This window comes from Macaca nemestrina, chromosome 1, assembly GCF_043159975.1.
Source record: "Macaca nemestrina isolate mMacNem1 chromosome 1, mMacNem.hap1, whole genome shotgun sequence".
NCBI classification, from domain to species: Eukaryota; Metazoa; Chordata; class Mammalia; order Primates; family Cercopithecidae; genus Macaca; species Macaca nemestrina.
In genome coordinates, this window is record NC_092125.1 from 121,311,573 (window position 1) to 121,334,693 (window position 23,121).

Sequence of the window (23,121 nt, forward strand, 5' to 3'; positions counted from 1 at the left end):
AACTTGGTAATTGCTAGTAGTTTAGAAATAATAATTAGAATGGATTATTACAAACTGATTACAAAAGGCAGAGATAGAGGAACAACAAAATATCATCCTGGTTACCATGAACAAGGAATGTAGGGGGTCAAGGAAGCTTTGGGACGCTGGCCAGCAGGAACCATCATCAACTCACTCTTTTCTATCCCAGTCGCTCCAGCCTTAATTTGAAAGCAGACGACGGACTGAGACCAAACTGCAAAACATCCCAGATCACCACAGCCATCATCAGCATCCCCACTCCCCCAGCGCTAACCCCAGAGGGGGAAAGTCGGCCACCCCCTGCCAGCCCAGGCCCCAACACGAACATTCCTTCCATAGCCAGCAATGTTGTCAAGGTCTCCGCCTTGTAAAACCACTGGACAGAGGGCCAGAGGGGGTAGTGGGGAATGAAGGGGACTGGCATGTTGGTGGGTGGCCACTGGGACCACTCCCTCCCCGCTCTCCCCACTATTTCTGCCTGCCCCATTGTACCCCTAGCACTGAGACTTGTGCCTGGAAGGAAAAAGAGGCAGCAAAGGGGCACCTGAGGTTCACGCTGCTAGCGTGGACATAGCCCTGTGATACTGCATCTCACTGGGGCCAGAGGAAGGGAGGGAGGGTGGGGGGGGGGGGGGTCGGGGATGGGCCAGTGGGGGATGTAGGCTATGTGCCAGGACAGGGCCTGGATGGAGGAGCCTCAGACTCAGACCAAATAACAAGTGTTTCTGGAGACCCCAGTGAGGAAAATACAAGATCAAGAGCAGCAAAGAGGCCAAGTTGTCACAAGCAAAACAGGAAGAAAATATAACACTGTGTATTTAAGCACCTTTTTCAAGGCTCTTAATGGATAATATTTATTCATGGGAAAAGGTGGAAAACAAAAACACCAACGGATTTTTGTGAAATGTTTTTCTCCATGGACCCAACACCTTTGAACCAAAACAATGCATTTTGTGAGGGATTTTTTTTTTCTCCTTTTATAGCAAAAGCTTTTAGGCTAAGAAGTCAGTTATTGCTGAGTTCTCTCTCCATTCCCCCAGGTGGGTGAGGTCAACTGAGCCTGGGCCCCCACTGCCCAGCTGACCTGCGCAGAGCTGCCAAGTGACCACACGGCAATCCTTACCCTTTGTCTGTCCCTGTCTCCCTTGTCTCTGTACCTCTCTGCTTACCCCTGGCTGTTTCTGTGTCCAGCCATCTGTCTCTACCTGGATCCCAATGATCCTGAAACATCAGTAAAGCCTTCTTCATCACTGCCATGCACAACAGACTTGTGCCTGGGAGTTCTATCTGTGTGAATGCAACTGCAGAGGAGGAAAGAGTGAAGCAAAAATTGGGAGAGTGTAGGGGTAAGGGAAGTCTACCTCACAGAACAGAGGTGCTTCCCTTGGGGTTGGAACCACTAGTGTTTGCAGTTTTGGTTTCTGGGAAAGAAAGGGAATGAACAGATTTATCACACTGGAATCTTGAAAAGGCAAATCGCCAACATCTGAGAAGCGGTCAACTCTGGTATGTGCCAGTGAGGGGAGAACGGAAGGACCCAGGGCTTGCAGCCGCAGCCAGTCATTATGGCACCTTGATATGGAGTCTTCCTTCAGGACCCACCATAAAGCCCATCCGGAGCCCTTCCAAGAGGTCCCAGGAGTAGTTTCCTCCAGAGAGGGCAGTGGTACGGGGACCAAGATTCCTCTGACTTATATCACACCTGAGACAACTCCCACACAGAGGCTGTGGAAGGGTAAGCCTGTGTGCCTCAAGAAAAATGCTTCAAAGCAAAAGCAAGTAAGAGATTCTAGATGATTCTTACCTGCTATGAAAGATGCCTTGATGTCTGAAGAGGCTTCAGCCTGATCTCCCTGAAGATAGCTGAAATGGGGGAGAAGCCTGATCACCTCTGTGCGAGCAAAGGAGTGAAGATTATTTCTTGAACACCTGGACAACGTATCTGTTCAACTAGCTTGCACCCTGGTGGAGCTGGGGGCAGCATTTCTGGAGTCCTCCTAACGGTTATTCACTGCTTATAGCAGAGTAGGTGGGCCTCAGAGTTAGTGACAAGTCCTTTCCTGCCCTTCCCAACACCCAGCCACCTTGCTGCAGTCTCTGCAGCCTGGGCTCTGAAATACATGAGCTCCTCGGGAGCTGCCTATCCATCCTACAGCTTAGTGGTTAGCTGTTTAATTGCAGGCCAAGAATTTCTCTGCCCACCACAGCCATCTAAATGAGTTTCACTAGCCAGGAACCTAAAAACACCCGTAGTGGGCTTCCCTATGACCCCAGCTCGATTGACCCTGTAGGCTCAAAAGGTTTCGAGGTGGCACCTAACCAGAATGTGGGCAGAAGGCAGAGGAGAGGGAGCCTTCTTTCTATCTTTATATCCTTATACTTATCCTCATTGACCACGGGCTGAGTTCTTTCTCTGGGTCTAGCCTCAAGGATTTCCCCTAATGTGGGAATCGAGTGGTTCTTGCCCCCTGAGCTTACAGACTAAGAAGACAGAAAAGCTTTACAACTACAGAGTACATGTGTATACACACAACCAACCTAAACACATCGGAAAATACATACTTAAATCAATTCCCTTCATATACACATCTCATTAGAAGACCAGGCTAACCTCCACTTAGAGGGCAGGCAAAGGACTAGAAAAGAATTTTTCTTTTAAAAAAAATGAATAATAGAACAAAATTACAAATGTCTAAGTATCTTTGTCATACTTCATAAGATCTGACTGGGGTAAGAGATAAAGAGGTAAATAGGGCCTGGTATTGTGGCTCACACCTGTAATCCCAGCACTTTGGGAGGCCGAGGTGAACAATCACCTGAAGTCAGGAGTTCGAGACCAGCCTGGCCAACATGGTGAAGCCCCATCTCTACTAAAAATACAAAAATTAGCCAGGCATGGTCGTGGGCCCCTGTAATCACAGCTACTAGGAAGGCTGAGGGGGAGGATTGCTTAAACCTGGGAGGCAGAGGATGCAGTGAGCCGAGATTGCGCCACTGCACTCCAGCCCAGGTGACAGAGCAAGACAGTCTCAAAAAAAAAAAAAAAGAAAGAAAGAAAGAAAAAAGAAAAGAAAAAAAAAGGAGGTAAATTGGAACATGGTTGCATACACATACAAACTTCCTGTGATGAATTTAAGAACAGGTCATTACAGGGTTAGAATAGTGACAGATTCAATAAAGGATCTGTTTGATAGGGCACCAAGGGAACATTTTACTGGTTCCCACAAAAATTAATGTTAAATACCATGTCCCAAGCAATTTACCATGTTTTTTTAATTGGTCCTAATCAACAGAATGTTTTGTGTTCCTTCCACTTCACGTTCAGATCCCACGTCATGCCACTTCCTAAAAGACCATTAGACCATCCCCTTTTTCTCCATCCTCCACTGTAGCCTTAGCCAGAGATAAAAGATTCAGTTCACTTCTGGTCCAAAAAATGTCAACCTTTGGAAAATGGCTCATCTACACTACAGAACACAGCCAGATGACACCGCTAAAGGGTATGGTAAGAAAACACAAGGTCCAAAGTATGCTGAATCGGTTTCGTAAGTCTAAGTCATTGGCCAGTGACTGAAAAACCAGGATATCAGGGTTTTCTGGGGGCCAATAGCTTTCTGGTGCAATGACCCTTGAGCTTTCATAGTTCATGAACCACCTTGACATAATAAGATTCCCAAAACCACCTATTCCATTCAATCCCACTCAGCATTAAGAGGGGGAGGGCAAAACAAACAAACAGTTACATTCAAATGTCAAATGAATGGGAACCTAGAAAATATAGTATTAAGAGCATATCAGAACTAGAAAAGATTTAAGAATATCTAATTTTACAGTATAGAAAACTGAGACCCAGAGAAATTAAATGACTTGTTCAAGGTCATGCAGTTATTGAATGACAGAGCTGAGACCAGAACACAAGTCTTTTGGCTATTAGTCTAATGCATTTTCTACCACACCCACTGCCTCTGACAGCAATGATGCTTTGGAGAAGATCCATCAAATAATCCATACTGTAATTGGAGACATAGTGTTATATAAATGTCAATACTATTTGGACACAGCCCTTGGAAATCACCTGACTGTACCAACAGAAAACATACTTTGGAAACCACCATCCTCTAGGTAGAACCATCTATGGACTATCAATTTTGTCAGAAATCAATGAACAAGTTAAGAGTCAATATTTTTTAGTCAAATATTTTCTCTTCTCAATGAAGAGAAGACTAGGACAATGACATTTTGAAGCATACCTTTTATACTCCTTGTGGTCCTTATGACAGTCTGTGATGGTAGTAGGTAAAGTAGCTAAATCCTTGATTCAGAGAGGGGAAAACGTAGAAAGAAACTGAATGACTTATCCGAGTTCACATGTCAAGTTAGTGGCAGAACCATTATTGCAATCCAGGACTTAAAACATCTTGTCCTAGGATTTTTCCTCCACATTTTATTGCACTGCTCTGAGGCTTGCTTATATTTTTAATACCTGGATTTCCAGGGTGGTGACTTGGGGGAGGGAAGTATTCAATTTAGAACCACCACAAACCAAGATCTCTGGAAACAAACTCTGTACTATTTCTCCTTCATCTCCTATTTTCATAACTAGTGCCAAGCTCAGGACTAACTGCATAGACTCCCTTTCAAAAGACCAATAGATATTCTCAGTGACAGTTGAACACATTAGTTTACAATCACACAGAATTTGAACAGAACTTAAAGTGGACAGGTAATGCCAATCTATGATTAACAAAAACGTCAACTTGTGGATATGCTGATGATTTTATCCAGTTTTCAAAATATGATTCCTACAGTTCAGGATATCACTTATTAGATTGTAGACAAGGAAAGTGTACATTGAGACATTATGTACTTAAAAGTTTTTCCTTAAGTTTTGCAGAGGAAGTGGTTGAAAATTGAGCTAACACTAGATTTTAAGGTTACTAATGAATTCCAGTTTTCCAGTCTCCCGCACTTCAATTACCAGGTAACTATAAGGCAAAAATATCCCAATGCTGTGAACTTAAGGCAATATTCATTTCCTTTCTACACTACTTGGCATGGTAACCATGACAAACTTTTATTTTCTCTTTCTGATTTCCTAATGAAATCCACTATTTGCAAAGCTTTAAAATGACTAGATGAAGGAAAAACATTGTTATGACCCATGACCCTTGGAGCCCAAACAGCACCACGAAGAGCATTATTAAAACTAAGAGAAAGTGGCTATCAGAAAATGAAACAGCTTTAAAGGGGCTCCTTTTAAGTCTTGTTTTCTATTCAGAATGTTCTATGTTTTTTCTCAAGTGTGGGAATGACATTTATCTTAGCAGGTTACTCAGCTACACTGGATGATGTCACTCTAACCAGTGTAGGGCACTGACCCACGTCCTGGGGGCTCCTTGGACCAATGGACTATTTTACAAACCTGGGAGGTGGGAGGGATGGTATATTTTTGATAATCAGACATTCCAATGTAATGTTTTACTTAGAGGTCACACCCTTCCCCCCATTAATGTCATCGTGAGATACATCAAGTGTGTTCTTTTCTATTTTCATATAATAAATGGGCTTTGCTTATCAACATCACAATGGCAAAGAAGAAATATACTGTACAAAACTGCAGGAAGATAAAACATGAAAACTTTCTATGAAGAAAAAAAAAACTCTTGAGTTTCCTGTCGTCTTCTTTTGAAACTGTAGTGCATATGTTAAAACATGTATATCATTTACAGTATTGAGTCGTGTGCCACTGCTGTACCTGATGTATCCAATCTGGATTAAACAAATTATGTGCCACAAACCCTAAATGACTGTTTCTTTGAATACTGATTCTCCTTTCCTCCCAAAGGTGCTGGTATATACTAGAAAATAAGAAAAATTTGAACAAAGGTGGGCTTTCTACCTTGCTAGAGAAAACTCACAGAATCTTAGATGGGTTATTAAAGGCCTAGTGTAATCTTCCCACTCCATCCCTCAATGTTAAACATAAACAACTCCTCTATGATATCCCTGATGGTTCTTGCCTGCTTGTATGCTGTTATTTGTGGATGTTCACGGTCTAACAGGTAAAGCATTTGGTTTTATTTATCAACAGCTCTATTTTGAACACTGACTCCATATTATTGAAAGAAAATCTGCCTTTAGGTATCAGTACTGGTTTTGCCGAGTACCAAGTTCTCAAACTAAAAAGAAAACTCAGAATTAAATGCTGTATGGGGTATTGTAGAAAGCTTGGGAATCGGATGGTGGAGATTCAGGTTTAGGTTCTAGCACTTAATTGTGACTTCACATCAGTAACTCCCTCTTGGCTTCAGTAAGTTTCCTCCTGTTAAAAATGGAGAATTAGAGCGTAGCGGCATGTGCCTGTAGTTCCAGTTACTTGGGAGGCTAAGGCAGGAGGATCCCTTGAGCCCAGGAGTTCAAGTCCAGTCTAGGGAACATAGTAAGACCCTCATCTCTAAAAATGCAAAAAAAAAAACAAAAAATGGGGATTGGATTAGTTATCTTGGAAATCTGTTCCAAACTTAACAATTCTGACTTAGGTGATGAGACCAACAGGCAGTCTGTTTCACCACTGGCAATGAGGAGAATCCTTTTAATTTCCCCACAAGTAGATCCTAAGTGATGAAAACAGTAATAGAAATGAGAACATTAAGACAAATACATGATGCCCAAAAGCCCTAGAAGTTAGCTGTGAAATTCATTTTAATCATTGATGCTCACATCCTTATCACCCACTAGGTGTCACTGCAGACCCACAGCCCAAATAATCTTTGGGTAGAAATAACTGGAAACCAGATGTGCATTGAGCAATTTGTGATTTTTCATTAAAATGCACTAACTGTCAAGTGAGACACATGAGCTTGTGCAGAGGTACAAAATAATAAACACATTCTGCCAAAACAAGTCAATAACCTTGCGATGGAGTTCTACTGTCAGCTATGGTTATCAAAAATACGTATTTTTAAAAGACTAACATAGATTTTATTTAAGGGAAGGGGAAAAAAAACCCGTAAAACTTCACACTACTCCCTTGTCTCATACAGAGTGATCCACAAGTACTATATGTTCAATTATTTTTAGTATTCGGGGGCTGAAGTTTGCCTTTAAACCACATTTTTAAAAGTTTAATAAATATTACTGTAATACCTAAGCTACTTTAGAAAATATTACCTTTAATCACCCAAAATAATTCATATTCTATTTCTAAGTCAGAATTATTCAAAGCAGCAGGTTTCTCAAATATCTCACTACGTTAATATTGCTAGCCTAATTCAAGTTACAGCTTAACATGAATAGTTGCAGTAAGTGTATTGATTTGAAAGTATTCACAAATTCAGATATTTAACCAATTCACACCAGCCTTTGTCCAAATTACTTGAATTTATAAAGGCTTTCTGAATTTTTTAATTTGATTATCATTTTCCTGAACTAGAAACTATTTTTTCTTCAGCATATGTCATATAATCATAGAACTAGAAGGGATCCTAAAAATCTTCTAATCCAACTTTCATTTTATTGATGAGAAAACTGAATCATAAGGTTAAATGACTGGTACAAGGTTAAAAAGTAGGTAGTAGCAGTATCAACCAGGACAAGTACCTTCTTCACACCACCACAGAGCCTTCTCAAGTGAATCTACCTTAAACCTCTCTATGGTTCCTAACAGATAATGGAAAGATGCACCTAGACAGACAAAAAAAAAAAAAAAAATTTCCACACAATGGTAAGTCACACATAAATAGTAGTATGTGGAAGATTCCTTCCACATCCACGACTATAGCTACCTGTTATTTGAGAAGGTGGCAGCTGCCATTTTCCTGGTAAAAGCTTATGGAAATTGAAGCAATTAGTATTTTTGTATGTTATACATATGCTTACCTCCAGCTTATTTTTCTGTGAGGGAAAAAAAAGCAAACACAAAATAGAGAATCCAATTAATCTGAAGACTAATGGGTAACCTCGTCTCTAATTAAGATACAGCAATACCCTAATTAAAATCCCCTAGCAATGACAAACTGAACTTGGCTGTATTGTGGGGGAAAGGATGGAAAAAGTAAATTCAATTATATATCGATGACAGGATCTTATTTAAATGTGTAATTAAAATCTCTACTTCTTAATGACATACTGGACCTAATTTTGGATTTGCTATGTACATTATTAATTCATATGCTGACACATGTAAGAAAAGCCTAATATTGTCCAATCCAAACGACAGGAATCCAAGTTAAACAGGAGTTTAGAATTGTGTTATGTAGGTGTTGGACAATAAATGACAGTGGCTGTGGGTGTTTGCTGACAGCCCTGGGGAAGGTGTTTATACTACCTAGACAAGGACGTACACAGGAAAGAAGAGCTTTCCTTTTAAAAAGTGAATACACATCTCTCTACACAAGTGGTTCTCTCATCAAAAATCCTGTTCACAGAAAGTCTTGGGAACCAAAAGCTTAATCATAAAAGGACTTCCAGAGGAAAAAAGGGAAGAATAGGTAATTTCCAATTACATTTTTCTAAATCATAAAAATTTCTAAATCAAGAAAATTTACAGATGGGTCAGCTCAGAAAAACAATAGCTCCTCTTGGATCCTAACATTAGTGGTAAAAACTGGGGAACATTTCCTAGAAGACACAAGATTAGGATGTACTGAGAAGTGTCTGAAGAGAATCAATTCCAGCTTCCACAAAATACTTAAAAACTAAGAGCTAGAACTTCCCCCTAGCCTACCAGCAGAGCTGTTAATCTGGACTATATAGATGAATTTCAGAGGATCTATGAACCCCTTGAAATTACACTCACAATTCTGTTCATGGAATGAGAAATTTCCTGAAGTCAATCTATAGCTTTCAGCTGATTCATAAAAGGATCCAAGAACCAAAAAAGATTAACAGCTGCTCCTCTATCTGAGCAACATAAATAAGACAGCCACTGATGACCCTCAGCTATTTAATACACAGTAAAAATATGGACAGCTTTCACAGCCTGAAGAAAAGACATTCAAAAGATAAACAATAAGCATGTAAATACACTTAAATTTTTTACTAAAAACAAGTATTTTTACTGGAAGCAAACAGATCAAATCAAATACCTTTACGAAAATCTAAAACAATGTTTAAATATTCCCTCCTGCCTAAACCTAAGAGGATTTTCTGATCTACCATGCCACGAATTTCTACAGAATGCGCCACTATAGAAGGAAATGCAGCCTAAGCCCTTTGTAAAGAACTCCACAGCAAACTAACATTACTGCTCAAATCTACTGTTTTTATTGTGTTTAAGTAAGCAGTGGTATATATGTCATCTTTTTAAATGTTTCTTTTGGGAAGATCTTATAGAAAATGGCACCCTGAAACTTTCAGCTCTATATCCCAAAAATTATCTTTCAAGAATCTGATGAAGTTTCTTAAAGAAACTCTTAAAAATGAAGATAATATACCTGGCCTAAATCAAAACAATCTGAAAAATGGATGTGTCCCAGTGGAAAGCCTCAAGTCTTTTCAAGTTGATCAGAAATGCCATTATACACCACTGTACTATAAGTCAAGGAGGATGGATATCCAAAGGTATCATTTGTTGACAGTTCCTGATGGTCTCAGGTATATCCTACAATCACTGGTTACCATGCAACATTTCTTGTAGATAAATGGTATTCATGTGATAAGCTGCCATCCAACTTGGATGTCTCTGAGCATTCCAATAATATGAATGAGAAGCGGCAGCATAATATTCTTGCCATGCCCTGTAGTAAGCTCTCCAGTACTCCTCATAATCCTGATAGGTATCAGAAAAACTCAGATGTGTTTCCCTATGACAGTCATACCAACCATCTTCCTGGGTTTCAGTCTGCAATCTAAAGGAAGACCGCCTAGGTAGGTTTCTCCGGCTCTGCTTAGCTCTCTGGCTAGCCCCCTCTTTATGTTTTGTCTTGATCTGGATTCCAGATGATTCTTGATATTCCTCTGGATTGGGGGTGTCACTTCCATTTGGAGGTTGTTCCAAAGAAATATGATCATCCACAGGAGTAGATTCAGAGTCTTTCAGCTGATTATCAGAAGAGCCTTCCAAGTATGACTTATTTCCTTTGCTCTGGGAAGAGGTTCTTGAGCTGTAAGAATCACTGTCACTCTCAGAGTCTCCAGATTGGCTACTACTTGCCAATATGGGGACTCTCTGTTCAGTAACTTTATTTCTCACAAAACCATTTTGAGGATTCACAGTCTGATCCCCAGGACCTGTGTAGTGCCTGATGATTTCCACAGGTTTCTCTAACCCCTCTTTAATATAATGTTCATAATCCTCTACCAATTCAGCAAAAGTCAATGTGTATGGCTGATGGATTTTAAAGGAAGACAGACAAGGAATTTGGGGGAGTGACACAGGTAAAGCTTCTTTGACCTGGTGCTGACTGTTGGTGGAGTTTTCAACGGGGGTCTGAACAGAATTCTTCATTTTTTGCTCTTCAGATTGCCTGTCACAGCTCACTTCTTTTGGTGGCATTGCTTTTTCTATGATTCCACACTCAGAGTGGCTTTTCAGAGGAAGCTTTTGTTTGGTATTATTTTTTGACTTGACTGATAGTCCAGATACAGAAGTATTTCTAGAGGACGCCATGTGGTCACCATGAGCTTTCTGAATTTGAAGGGTTCTCTCTATTTTCTGAATTTGCTTTTTTAGGGGTTGGTTAGGTGCACTTGCTATGCCATATGTATGCACAGCAGCTTTAACCTCCACATCCCAATCCACACATTCTTCCATCAGACCAGAAGGAATGGGATCTACATAAAAAGGAAAACAAATGTATTAAAATTCTCAAGCTACTCTAGACCATTGTTTTCTGAATGATTTCATAAAGTTTTCTATGATCGAATACATTTACGAAACAAAATATGCAAATATACTAAGATGTTTAATAGATATAATATTTTTAAAAACTGAAGCAATCCTGTAATAAAGAAATCTGCCTAAGAAATACCTAAGACCCATCCCATACTCACAAGCACTATCTCCCTTCACCCTCACTAGAAAAAGAGCTTACTCTAGGAATAATGTACAAGTCTGCTGCAACTCTCCCATCTTTTCTCTCCTCCCTCTCCACAGCCCCTCCCCTTTATCTGAATACTTCTGACAGCAAAACAAGATATCAGAAAATGGATTGTGCTCCCCAAAGCTTATCGACTAGGAATTATTACAACTGCAATGCTGTACACCCAACTAAATCTGTCACCCAATACTCCAACAGGGAGAAATTACTGCCCTTAACAATAGAGAGAAAACCTCTATAGGGGAAAAAAAACAGATAACTATGAAAAGATCTGGTGACTATGAAAATTAGAAATGACATTTCTAATTTTTAAAGAATTTGCTGGCTTCAACCCTCTAAATTTTCTATTCCATCCAGGTGTGACAATTTGCTTCCAGCACTCAGAACTTTCAAAGTGTGATCAATTTTTGTCTTAGGCAGACAAGATATATCAAGCCCCTGCTTTACAAAGATCTTGCCTGTTGTTGCTATTTATGCTCCATGTTATCTATAAATCCAACAGGTCTGGAAACTTCAATGAAGTCTCTTGATCCTTTGCTGAACAGATTCTATGATTAAAACTCTCATTACTACTCAGCTGATATCCCTTGCGTGCCTAGTCCTGTAATACAGGCCAATTTCCCTCCTAGTTCTGCCCCAGGAAACTCATCTGAACATCTGTTGTTACACAAGTTCCCAGTTCAATATAGACCTAACAGCATGAATATCATTTTCTCATGATTTCAGGGCCCTGTTAACATTATATAAAGATCCAAATATATCATTTTCCAGTATCCAAAGGCAATTTTTATCACTAGATGCTATGATACTGAATCCTACAAGAAGTCTTAACCCTCTTCTACCAATTTTCAATTTTTTTCCCATATCAGACTACGAATAGACTTATACACAGAAAGAATTGACAGTTTTAGAACTGACATAGAGCCTAAAGACCATTTACTCTAAAGTACTTTGCAAATCAGGACTCTAAGCTTAGAGCAATTAGAGATTTGTAAAAGATCATAAAATGAGTTATTACTAACCCGATCTACTAGAATACATAGAACTCCCAGATCTGTGCTAAATCTAGCTTTGTAAAATAATTAAATATAAAATCGGTAAAATACTCAATTATATTTATTCAATAATTACATATCCCATATTCTACAAAGTCATGTATATACTGTATGTGTATTTTTCCTTTTTTTTTTTTTTTCTTTTGAGACTGAGTATTGCACTTTCGCCCAGGCTGGAGTGCAATGGCGGATCTCAGCTCCCTGCAAGCTCCGCCTTCCGGGTTCATGCCATTCTCCCACCTCAGCCTTCCGAGTAGCTGGGACTACAGGCACCTGCCACCATGTCCGGCTAATTTTTGTATTTTTAGTAGAGACAGGGCTTGATCTCCTGACCTCGTGATCCACCTGCCTCGGCCTCCCAAAGTGCTGGGATTACAGGCGTGACCTATATGTGTATTTTTCTATACAGACATATATCTATATATGAATATACACTATTTATAATGCACATTTTCTGTATAACATGCACATGAAACATGCCATATTTCCACTCAAGGGTTTTTTAGAATTTTTTGTTTTTAAGAGATCATTTAATAGTTTCAAACATGCATTGTTTCCAATACGGCACTTAAAAAGAAGCAGAACGAATGACTGAACTGAAATCAAAAGAAAACATTTCATTCCAATTTTTCAAAATAATATTCAAATTAAAGATGCTGTTCCTTCCACATGGTGACAAAGGAGAATATGATAAGAATTACCTTCACAGCAATTTAAAAGAGGTAAAATATCCCCCCTTGTATCAAAGAATACAATCAAATTGCAAAGCCACTAACTAAATGAGCTAATATAGCTCTCATTTTTCTTTCTTTCTTTTTTTTCTTTTTTTTTTTTGAGATGGAGTTTCACTCGTGTTGCCCAGGCTGGAGTGCAATAGCTTGATCTCGGCTTACTGCAACCTCCACCTTCTGGGTTCAAGCAATTCTCCTGCTCAGCCTCCCGAGTAGTTGGGATTACAGGCATCTGCCACCACGCCCAGCTAATTTTTGTATTTTTAGTAGAGAAGAGGTTTCGCCATGTTGACCAAGCTGGTCTTGAACTCCTGACCTCAGGTGATCCACCCGTCCCGGCCTCCCAAAGTGCTGGGATTACAGGCGTGAGCCATTGCGCCCAGCCAGCTCTCATTGTTCACGTGCCAGTGGTTAGCCTGCACTCCTCTCCCTACTACTTACTAGTTGTAACACCTTTACTTTCTCTATGCCTAAATATCCTCATCTACAAAACAATCGCACACACCTCACAGGAGTGTGGTGAGAAGTAAATGAGTTAACGTACATACAGGACTGGGAACAGTACCCAGCACATCATAAGCACTCTGTGTTTGCTATTATTAATATTTTTATTATGCTTATCACCACTATAATTATTCTGACAGCAAAATGAAACAGATGAAATGTACCTGGTAAAGGGAGAAGGTTGATATTACATTTCTGGGCAATTCTCATCATCATATTTTCTTCCTCTCCCCGGCAACAGTAGGTCACTGTCAGTCCCAATGTACCTATAGCAGAGAGAATGGTAATAAATCATTTTCACAAAAATAACATTCAAAGCCCACCTGTCACATTACAGATCCCGCCCCTTAAAGAAAGCACTCAAACTTGTTTTTTTTTTTTTTACCAAAACGGCCAGCTCTCCCAATCCGATGCATGTATGTCTCCCAATCCAATGGTACATCCAGATTTACAACCAGATTCACCTTCTCAGCATCAATCCCACGAGAAGTCTTGAATTGAAGAAGATAGCAATTATTTGTTTGCATTAACTGTATGGCATAGCTACCAATGCATATTATAGTCTTCCAGCATATTATATTCTTCCAGTATAGCCAAGAGCCAAATTAAGAACAGAATATTGAGGAGCAGAGGAAAAGGAAGTTCATTCCTAATGACTAATTTCAAGGACAAAGATCAACATATTAAAGACATTTTTAAGAAAGTATTTTCCTCAGCACCGGAAAGATAATTATCTTCTGGTATTCTTGTTAGATACACCTACATAAAATAATAGATGAAATCTGTACATCTGATAATAGAACATATGTCAAGATGGATTAGTCACCCGAACTGAATAGGAAATTTACCAAATCTGTGGAAATGAGGACTCTGCAATGAAACTGCTTCAGTTTAGCCATAGCATCAAGACGCTGATTCTGATTCATATTGCCTAAAAGGACCCCAAAAGAAAGTCACATAAAAACAACTAAGCTAATACATATTTATCAAATCCACAAAAAGTAAAAAGCATAAGACCCAGTCTTAACACTTTTAATACACCAACCACAGTTAATTCTGTCCTTCTGTGCAAATCTAGGTTAAGATCCAAAGTTAAAGTCTTTTAAAATATGGTTTAGGCAATCAACTTGAAATTCAAAAATCCATCTTAAATAGTAATCAGGCCATGCCTGAATATATAACATTCTATTTGCAAAGTTACATATGAAGTATAAGTAGCAATTCTTAGGAAAATACAAATGCTTTAATCAGCTGTTTATAATTTGGTATTAAAGTGTGATCTATAGTTAAAATATTGGTTCATTAGAAAATAGTCTCCCCAGTATCTCATGATATACCATAACAAAACAAGCTCATGCCAACAAAACTAAGCTGACACCAAACAAAATCCTAAAAAGGACCTCACTGATCAAAAAATCCTTTGACTCTTTCATTCTTATTATGCCAGCAATAATCATTTAACTTTGCGGCAAGAACTCAATCACTTTTGCCTTCCACAAAACCATAAAACAGTCAATTCAGTTAGCAATCTCCAGCATTTTAACAATGATTACTAAAAAAAAAAAATCTAAAGAAAAAATATTTTTATATTAACACAGACGAACTTGGTTTTACAGAATTATTTGTGGCTGTAAGAGAGATTCTAATAAAATTACGTCTCTCTGAACACTAGTTTTCTAACTTTTTACTATATACCAAGTTACTCCTTAAAAACAGAATGATATCGACACATCAAATTCCAATGAAAAATAAGCCTGAAAATTCCTTTACTCTAAAAGATACAAGATAATTTCACACTCTCAAGACAACTCATGAAGTGGTATTTCTTCTTCCTGACTTTGGAGGCTTCAAGTTAGTATACTAAATAAAGATTAAAGTAAGAGATGAACTTACCTGAAATGCACTCAGCAGGAAAGCCTTTAGAAGAAAGGATATCAGCCAAATGTTGTGCTCTATGAAATGTAACATAAATGGTTACAAATTTACAAATATTGCCCCATGACTATCCTTTTATTTCACAAGTTCCCCAGATGACCTTTTAAGTTACATTACCTGCTGTGCAAATTAGAAAAGACTAAAGCTTGATTAAATGGAATTCTGCTGAACAGTTCCTGTAAATGCTGAGTCTTTTCCTCAAAAACCTTATGTGCCAAAGGGTATGAATTGACAATTTTGTAATACTGCTTCAAACCTACAAAGAAGAGCTATCAGTTAAAACAAACATACATGCTAATGGTAACCAATAAACAGCAAGAGACAACTAGGCAAGGGAAAGCTCCAGAGTATCACAAACAAACCAATAATGTAAGTACCTAAAAGCTATACATACCTATAAGACTTGGATCACTGGAATTCAGTCTTACAAAAGTGGGATCTCTCATGTACTTTGTCAAAGCATTAGCCAAAAATTCAGGGTAAGTAGCTGATACTGCCAGCATCTGTTTACTGGCAGGCAAGGAAGAATAAATCCAACTACAAAATAAAAACAGACACCATGTAAAGTATTCAGACAATAATCACCACTCGGAAAAGCTACAGATAGATACTTTGGGACACTGTTTTAATAGTCAAGTGAGTTATTTTTCTTACTTTATTTGCTCCTGGAAGCTGCCTTCTTCTAAAAGCTTATCTGCTTCATCAAGAATAAAGAGGCGTATACTGCCTGGGTTCAAGTAGTCAAGTTCTATGAGTTGCTTAATTCTGCCTAAAAAAAAAAAAAAAAAAAAATTGAAATAGTTATGATGTACCAAATTTGTGTAAATCTCAGTCAATGTTGTTATTCTACTTATTCACAGGTTGTTCTGCTGAATTTCCTGATTCAACTCTCATTATGCATGTACACACTAAACCACAAATTAGAAATCTGAAGCTCTGATCTTGCCTAAACTCATTGTTTTCCCCTCACATTTCATCACCAGTAAATAAGCACCACTTCTATCAAAAGACCTAAAGCACTGAATGCAAGATTCTGATTCTGAGTGATTCACAACCAAATATAATAGAGAAGCCAAAGAATAATCCCAATCCATGGCTTAGAAGGGCCTCCTGAAAGTCATTGCATTTCTCCTCTTCTCAAAAGTCTATCCCATGTCTTCTCAAACATACTTAGGAATGCAAATTTCATAAATTCCACTGGTAAACCAGTCACGTGCCTAAATCTCACTGGTCTAATGCTCTTAATTTCTAATCAAAATAATTATCACAGTTATCAAAGACTCCCATATATCTTTATTGTTATATTAAAAGTGTGTAGTTCCTTAAAAGCCCTGGTTACCAACAGGCATTGTTATCTTACCAGGAGATCCAACAGCAATATGACACTTTTTAAGTCTGGTTTTGTCTTGTGATAATGGGGTCCCTCCAATAAAGACATGACACTCTAAGCCTTCCATTTTGATTCCAATGGCTGTAATAACAGAATGTATCTGTACAGCAATTTCTCTTGTAGGGGCCAAGATCAAAATCTAAAAAAAAAACAAAGTATACTTTTGAGTCAGAGAAATAAATACATAGGGGACTGGTATATTCATTACATGACACACTATATTTCATTTAAATGATCATTTCAAACGAGTTTTTATTGATAAGGTAAGATACAGTTATCCCTTGGTATCCACAGGGGATTGGTTCCAGGAAGCCCTCAGATACCAAAACTGGCAGATGCTCAAGTCTGTTATATAAAACTGCATATATCTGTATGTTACCTATGTACATCCTGCCACATATTTTAAACCATCTCTAGATTACTTATATTACCTAATACAATATAAATGCTATGTAAATGGTTACACTGTATTTTTGTTTATATCTTTTTATTGTTGTATTATTTTTTATAGTTCCCCCACCCCACCCCTAAGTATTTTTGATCCACAGTTGGCTGCATCAGCTGATACAGAACCTGAAGACAGGGAGGGCTGACTGTATTCCATTTATTCATTCATTCAACAAATATTAAGTAAGAACCTACTCTGTGCTAGGCAACATACTAGTTTCTGGGGAATGAACAGTTAACAGTATAAAGTCTTTGCCCTCACAGTACTTTCATTCTTGGATAAGAATATATACAATAAACAAAAATAAGTAATGACAGGTAATGAAAAGTATCATAAAAAATCAAACAGGGAAAGAAGGAGTCATTTTATTTTATTTTTATTTATTTTTTTTAATTATTATACTTTAAGTTCTAGGATACATGTGCATAACGTGCAGGTTCGTTACATATGTATACTTGTGCCATGTTGCTGTGCTGCACCCATCAACTCGTCAGCACCCATCAACTCGTCATTTACATCAGGTATAACTCCCAATGCAATCCCTCCCCCCTCCTCCCTTCACCCTCCCCCCTCCCCATGATAGGCCCCAGTGTGTGATGTTCCCCTTCCCGGGTCCAAGTGATCTCATTGTTCAGTTCCCACCTATGAGTGAGAACATGCGGTGTTTGGTTTTCTGTTCTTGTGATAGTTTGCTAAGAATGATGGTTTCGAAGGAGTCATTTTAAATGAGGTGATCATGAACCCTCCTCTAAGGAGATAACACTTGAGCAGAGACCTACATGTACGGCATAGAGTAGAGCTGGCTATATGACACCTGGGGAAGCGTTTTCACCAACAGGAAACAACAAATGCAAAGGCCATAAGATGGCAGTGTTCTTGGTGTGTTTGAGGAAGAAAAAGAAGGCCTACATGACAGAATCTGGGGGAAAGTAAAGGAGGTCAGAGATCTAGCTCCAGGGACTAGATCACAAAAGGCCTTGAGAGCCACGGTAAAAACTTTGCAATGTAGGTACTAGAGAAGGAGAAAACAAAACTTTTGTGCTCTTAACTACGAGAAGAAAAAATTGATTAAAAAAAAAAAGGACTAGGAGAAAATATGCCAAAACTGTTAATAGCAGTTTCTCTCTAGGTAGTGAAATTACAGATCTTGTTTTCTGGTACTTCCTAATTTTCCTGAACTTTCCCTATTTCTAAAAATTAATAGGTATTACTTTGTTACACACACCAAAAATAATGTAACTGTGATAATCCAAAGATCTGAAATTAAAAATATGAATTTGCCAGGCATGGTGGCTCACCCCTGTGATCCCAGCAGGTTGGGAGGCTGAGGCAGGCGGATTACCTGAGGTCAGGAGTTTGAGACCAGCCTGGCTAACATGGCGAAACCCCGTCTCTACCAAAATTACAAAAAAATTAGCCGGGCATGTGGTATGCACAGTTGTAATCCCAGCTACTCGGGAGGCTGAGGCAGGAGAATCACTTGAACCCAGGAGGCAGAAGTTGCAGTGAGCCAAGATTGTGCCACTGCACAATCCAGCCTGGGCAACAGAGTGAGACTCAAAAAAACGAATTTATGAAACTTTTCCAGGATTTTAGCATTTTATCTGTTGCCAAATTATCAGAAGCCAAAACCTCAAATACATCTTCGTCTACAATTAGACTAGCTCAGGTTCTTGGGAAGTAGGAGGATTTCCAATATGCAACATCACCTAGGATTTGGCAGATATAAGATGGACTCAAAAAGCTTCCCAGGTGATGAACATGGATATCTGGATTAAAAACCACTGTTGAAGACTCATCATCAGATATACCAATGCCTGAGAACTTGAAATACAGTCTGCCATAACAACTAAACTACAAAGTAAGGTTATGAGAATCACATCTAATTCATCTTTGAATCTCCAATGCCTGACATACTGTTCATACGTAATATGGGCTCAACAAATCTTTGTTGAAGAAATGATCCCCAAACCCAAATTTCCTGCTAATTTGGGTAGGGTAATCTTAGAAACACTCTAAGACAACCTAGAAGATGGGAGATGAATATGATACATTTACAGAGCTTTAAGAACCACCTGCATACCGGGTGTGGTGGCTCATGCCTATAATCCCAGTACTTTGGGAGGCAAATGTGGGAGGACTGCTTGAACCCAGGAGTTCGAGGCCGGTCTGTGCAACACTGAGGAGACCCCATCTCTACAAAAAATACAAAAAGTAGCCAGGTGTGGTGGCACACACCTGTCGTCTCAACTACTTAGGAAGATGAGGTGGGAGGATCACTGGAGCCCAGGAGTTCAAGGTTGCAGTGAGCAATGATCCGCCACTGCACTCCAGCCTAGGTGACAGAGCCATACCCTCTCAAAAAACAAAAACAAACCCTGCAGTTATCAGCAATAGCCAGAGCACTACATTACCATGAATCAAGTCAAATGTTAAGTATCACATTAGTCAGTAAGTAAAAGAATCCCTGTCTGTATTACCAAGTAGTGAGAAAACTGACACGTATGGTAGCTTTATTCTATTTAAATAAGGTACGCATAGAAAATTCCAAAGTTCACCACCACCACCACTTAACTCAATCATTCATCAAATTCAATTCCAGCTCTGAGGGGCTACTGGTATTTCATCTGACCTGTGGTAAAGTCCACGTAACACATCCTCCTCTGGTCCTCTGAGCTAACTCACCTGGGTACTTAAGTTTTCAAGAACAAGAGAGTCCAAAGCTATGGTGGAAAACACACAGGTTTTCCCAGTGCCAGATTTAGCTTGAACAATTAAATCTGCGAAGGAAAAAAAAAAAAAAAAATTATCACTAGCCAGTACTCACGGAAGCAGCTTAGGGGCTCGCATGGAATCAGAGAACTAGAAGGGTCTCCTGAGATTCTCCCAGTTGGCACCTTCATTTTTAGTTGATTCTCAAAAACGTAAGAGAAAACGCCTAGTCCCTGACCTTTTACCGTTTATCTTCTCAAACTTAGAACCACCTGTCAGTGCTAAAAAAGGTCTTAACCATCTTCAAGTTCAATAGTGCACCTTAGTTTTACAAATAAGTTAACTGAGCGTACCGCCTAGCCCCAGGCCGGGCCCTGCTCCGGGAGCCGACCGAGGGCTCTCCCCGAGCTGCAGTGCGGGCCTGGCTGCCGCTGCCGCTGCCGCTGCCGCCCCTCAGTCGCCCTTCTCCCGCCCCGACCCCCGAACTCTCCCGGGCCCCCGCTCTCACCGAGCCCGCAGCGCCCCAGCGGGATGGCCTTGAGCTGCACCGGCGAGGGCCTCTCGAAGCCGGCTGCCCGCAGCCCCTCCAGCACCGACCGCGAAAGCAGCAGTGACTCGAAGTCGGCCGGCTCCGCCAACAGCACGTCCCCCGTGCGGGTCCGCGGGCTGCCGAGATCCTGAGCGGTCCGCAGGCTCCTCATAGGCCCAGGTGTTGGCTCTGGGGCCGGGATGTGCACGGCCACATGCTCAGCTGGCATAGCAGTAGCCACTGCCGCTACGGCTTCCAGGGCTTCAAACGCCGCCGCCATGCTAGCCGCACAGTCAGATCTCGCGGTGCTTGAAGAGAAGCGGGGATCCTGGGAGCGAGAAAAGGAAAAACTTTATTGGCAGTTTTCCCACGAAGACACTAACACGCCTGGCTTGGAAGTGGAGGAAAGGGACGGGAGTCGGAGGCTGAGAGACTAGGGAACACTACCCACACACACAAAAAATGTGGCCTGAGGAAAGCAGCATGAGGGAGGAGAGGAAAGATGAGGCAACTGTTAAGTCGCTGCCTGGGGCCTGCAGAGGGCGCCGCGGGCCCGCGGTGGGGGCGCCGCCCCGCCTCTCGGCCCTCTTCTGGGCGGAGCCGCCAAGCCGTGCCCCCGGCGCCACCGCCCTCTCGGCGCTCTTTGTGATGTGCCCGTTGCGTCACGCCCCCTCCCCGTGCTTCCGTTTTCCGTTCCGCCAGCCTGTCCCGTTCCGCGGCCGCCTCTTCCCCAGCGCTACCCGCTCTGCACCCTGAGTCGCTGCTCCTCTGTGCTGGCAGAGTGCGCCCAGAGCGTAGCCGGGCCCAAGGGTTTACTACGTTGACTGGTGTGTCCGTCTGCTGTGCAACCCAATTTATCTCCGGACCTTCAGCCCCTAGCAAGTCCCTGGCGCACAGTGAACTCTGATAAAAGTACGTTGAATTGGAACCTGGAACCGGACTGACATTTCCCAAGTTCATATCTCCGCCTCAGATCTCCCTTTAGACTCTAGACGTGTACATCCATCTGCCTCCATGCATCCACCTCCGCAGCACCTCCCCTCGGATGCCTAATAGACTCTGAAATGTTACATGCCTTCTGTATTGCTCCTTTCCCCATCATTTCATGCGTAGGCGGCTAGGAGTCTCTGCCACTTTTCCTAGCTGTGGACTTCTGCCCAAATATCACCTTTTCAAAGAGCTCTTCCTTTTAAAAGAAGTCTTGAACACCGTAAGACAGCTCTGTCATCCTGTCTGCTCCCTGGTCTTTCCCAGCACTCTCTTGTTTTGTTTTGCTTTATTTTTTCTTTATGATACTTACAACTACCTGAAATTATATGTCTACTGCCTGTCTCCCACACTCTATGAGGACAAGGACCCATTTTGTCTTGTTCTCCTCTGCATCCCTAGTGGGAAAAGCAATCTGACACATAGGAATTGTTCAATATTTATCAAATGATTGAGCTCCTATAACAAACTCTTAGTCATCATGCCAAATTTAAATATTTCTGGACCTCAGCCATATTCATTATTCCAAACTTAGCTGTATGGGGTGGCTCGCACCTGTAATCCCAGCTTCTTGGGAGGCTGAGGCGGGAGGATCGCTTGAGGCCAGGAGTTGCCAGCCTGGGCAACATGCAGAGACCCTGTCTCAAATTCTTAAAAAGTAAACAAATTTTTTAAAATACGAAGAATACCAAACTTAAATATATTCTGCAACCAAGCCCAACTTTGTCCATAGATTATAATACTGGTCATTGTCCCTAACCCTTTCACACACACACACACAGTGATGGTCCAGATTCCCTATGATAGAGGAGGGGCTTTGACATGGTAATCCCATTGGAAGGTGGTCCTGACGGTTTATATTGCCTGGAAATTTACAAAACATTGAGAAAATGTCAACTATCCGTTTGAAGGAATGGAGACTGATGGAGGAGATGGCACTAAAGGTCCCAGCCTTCCTCTTAGTGCCCTCACCTCTTTTATCTGCCTAATCCCAAGACCCCAAACTTGGGAATTATTCTTGACTCCTTCCCCACTTTCTAACAATTTACCGAGCACAAGTAATTTTGCCTCCAAATATTTCATCCATTCTTCTTAAGTCTCCATAGCATCTGCCCTATTTTAGGTTCCTGTGTCATCCTAATTTGCAAAAACCTCCTGAATGGTCTGCCTGGCCAGAGTTTCTTCTCTATCCCAGCCGTGTACCCCACAGGTGCTGCAGTGATCTTCCTTTCTTTTTTTTTTTTTTTTTTTTTTTTGAGACGGAGTCTCGCTCTGTCGCCCAGGCTAGAGTGCAGTGGCCAGATCTCAGCTCATTGCAAGCTCCGCCTCCCAGATTCATGCCATTCTCCTGCCTCAGCCTCCCGATTAGTTGGGACTACAGGTGCCCGCCATCTCGCCCGGCTAGTTTTTTGTATTTTTTAGTAGAGACAGGGTTTCACCGTGTTAGCCAGGATGGTCTCGATCTCCTGACCTCGTGATCCGCCCGCCTCGGCCTCCCAAAGTGCTGGGATTACAGGCTTGAGCCACCGCGCCCGGCCAGTGATCTTTCTTAAGTGGATATCTTAGGCTCTTTGGGTCCAGCACCAGATCCTGCTCCTTTTGACACCCTTTTTTATTCCCCACCCCAGGGTCCCACAGCACACTATCAATAATTCCAGTCTGGCTCTTATGTTTTATTTGCTTGGTTACTTGTATGTGCCTCACACTAAATAAACTATGAGCTTCTCAAGGACAGTAATTTTGTCATCCTAGACCCTCTGGCCCAGCACC

General features: G+C 40.8%; 2 protein-coding genes across 9 annotated transcripts in view; one reads left to right on the plus strand and one right to left on the minus strand.

Moving 5' to 3' along the window:
• LOC105479197 (potassium voltage-gated channel subfamily D member 3) overlaps positions 1–7,733 on the plus strand; it is a 222,958-nt gene extending 215,225 nt beyond the window's left edge. For 4 of the 7 annotated variants that reach the window (XM_011737074.3, XM_071093937.1, XM_011737072.3 and 1 more), the window contains one exon: positions 191–7,733. In XM_011737074.3, the coding sequence (XP_011735376.1) occupies positions 191–392 (202 nt within the window). In that variant the 3' untranslated portion in view covers positions 393–7,733. The remainder of the gene's footprint in view (positions 1–190) is intronic. The other 3 variants (XM_011737071.3, XM_011737075.3, XM_011737076.3) reach the window with 1 other exon arrangement.
• A 1,529-nt stretch (positions 7,734–9,262) lies between these two features.
• On the minus strand, positions 9,263–20,962 carry LOC105479198 (DEAD-box helicase 20). Of its 2 annotated transcripts, none has more exons than XM_071093667.1 (12): positions 20,820–20,962; positions 20,344–20,692; positions 19,809–19,903; positions 16,646–16,814; positions 15,940–16,054; positions 15,680–15,822; positions 15,403–15,541; positions 15,244–15,302; positions 14,199–14,281; positions 13,736–13,841; positions 13,515–13,616; positions 9,263–10,794 (listed from the first exon to the last, which is right to left on the minus strand). In XM_071093667.1, the coding sequence occupies exons 1-12, from the start codon at positions 20,847–20,849 to the stop codon at positions 9,629–9,631; spliced, it is 2,556 nt and encodes an 851-aa protein (XP_070949768.1). In that variant the 5' UTR covers positions 20,850–20,962; the 3' UTR covers positions 9,263–9,628. The 2 variants fall into 2 exon arrangements, with proteins under 2 accessions (XP_070949768.1, XP_011735381.2); XM_011737079.3 differs by having other exon boundaries at positions 20,816–20,954.
• Between the last annotated feature and the right edge of the window lie 2,159 nt (positions 20,963–23,121).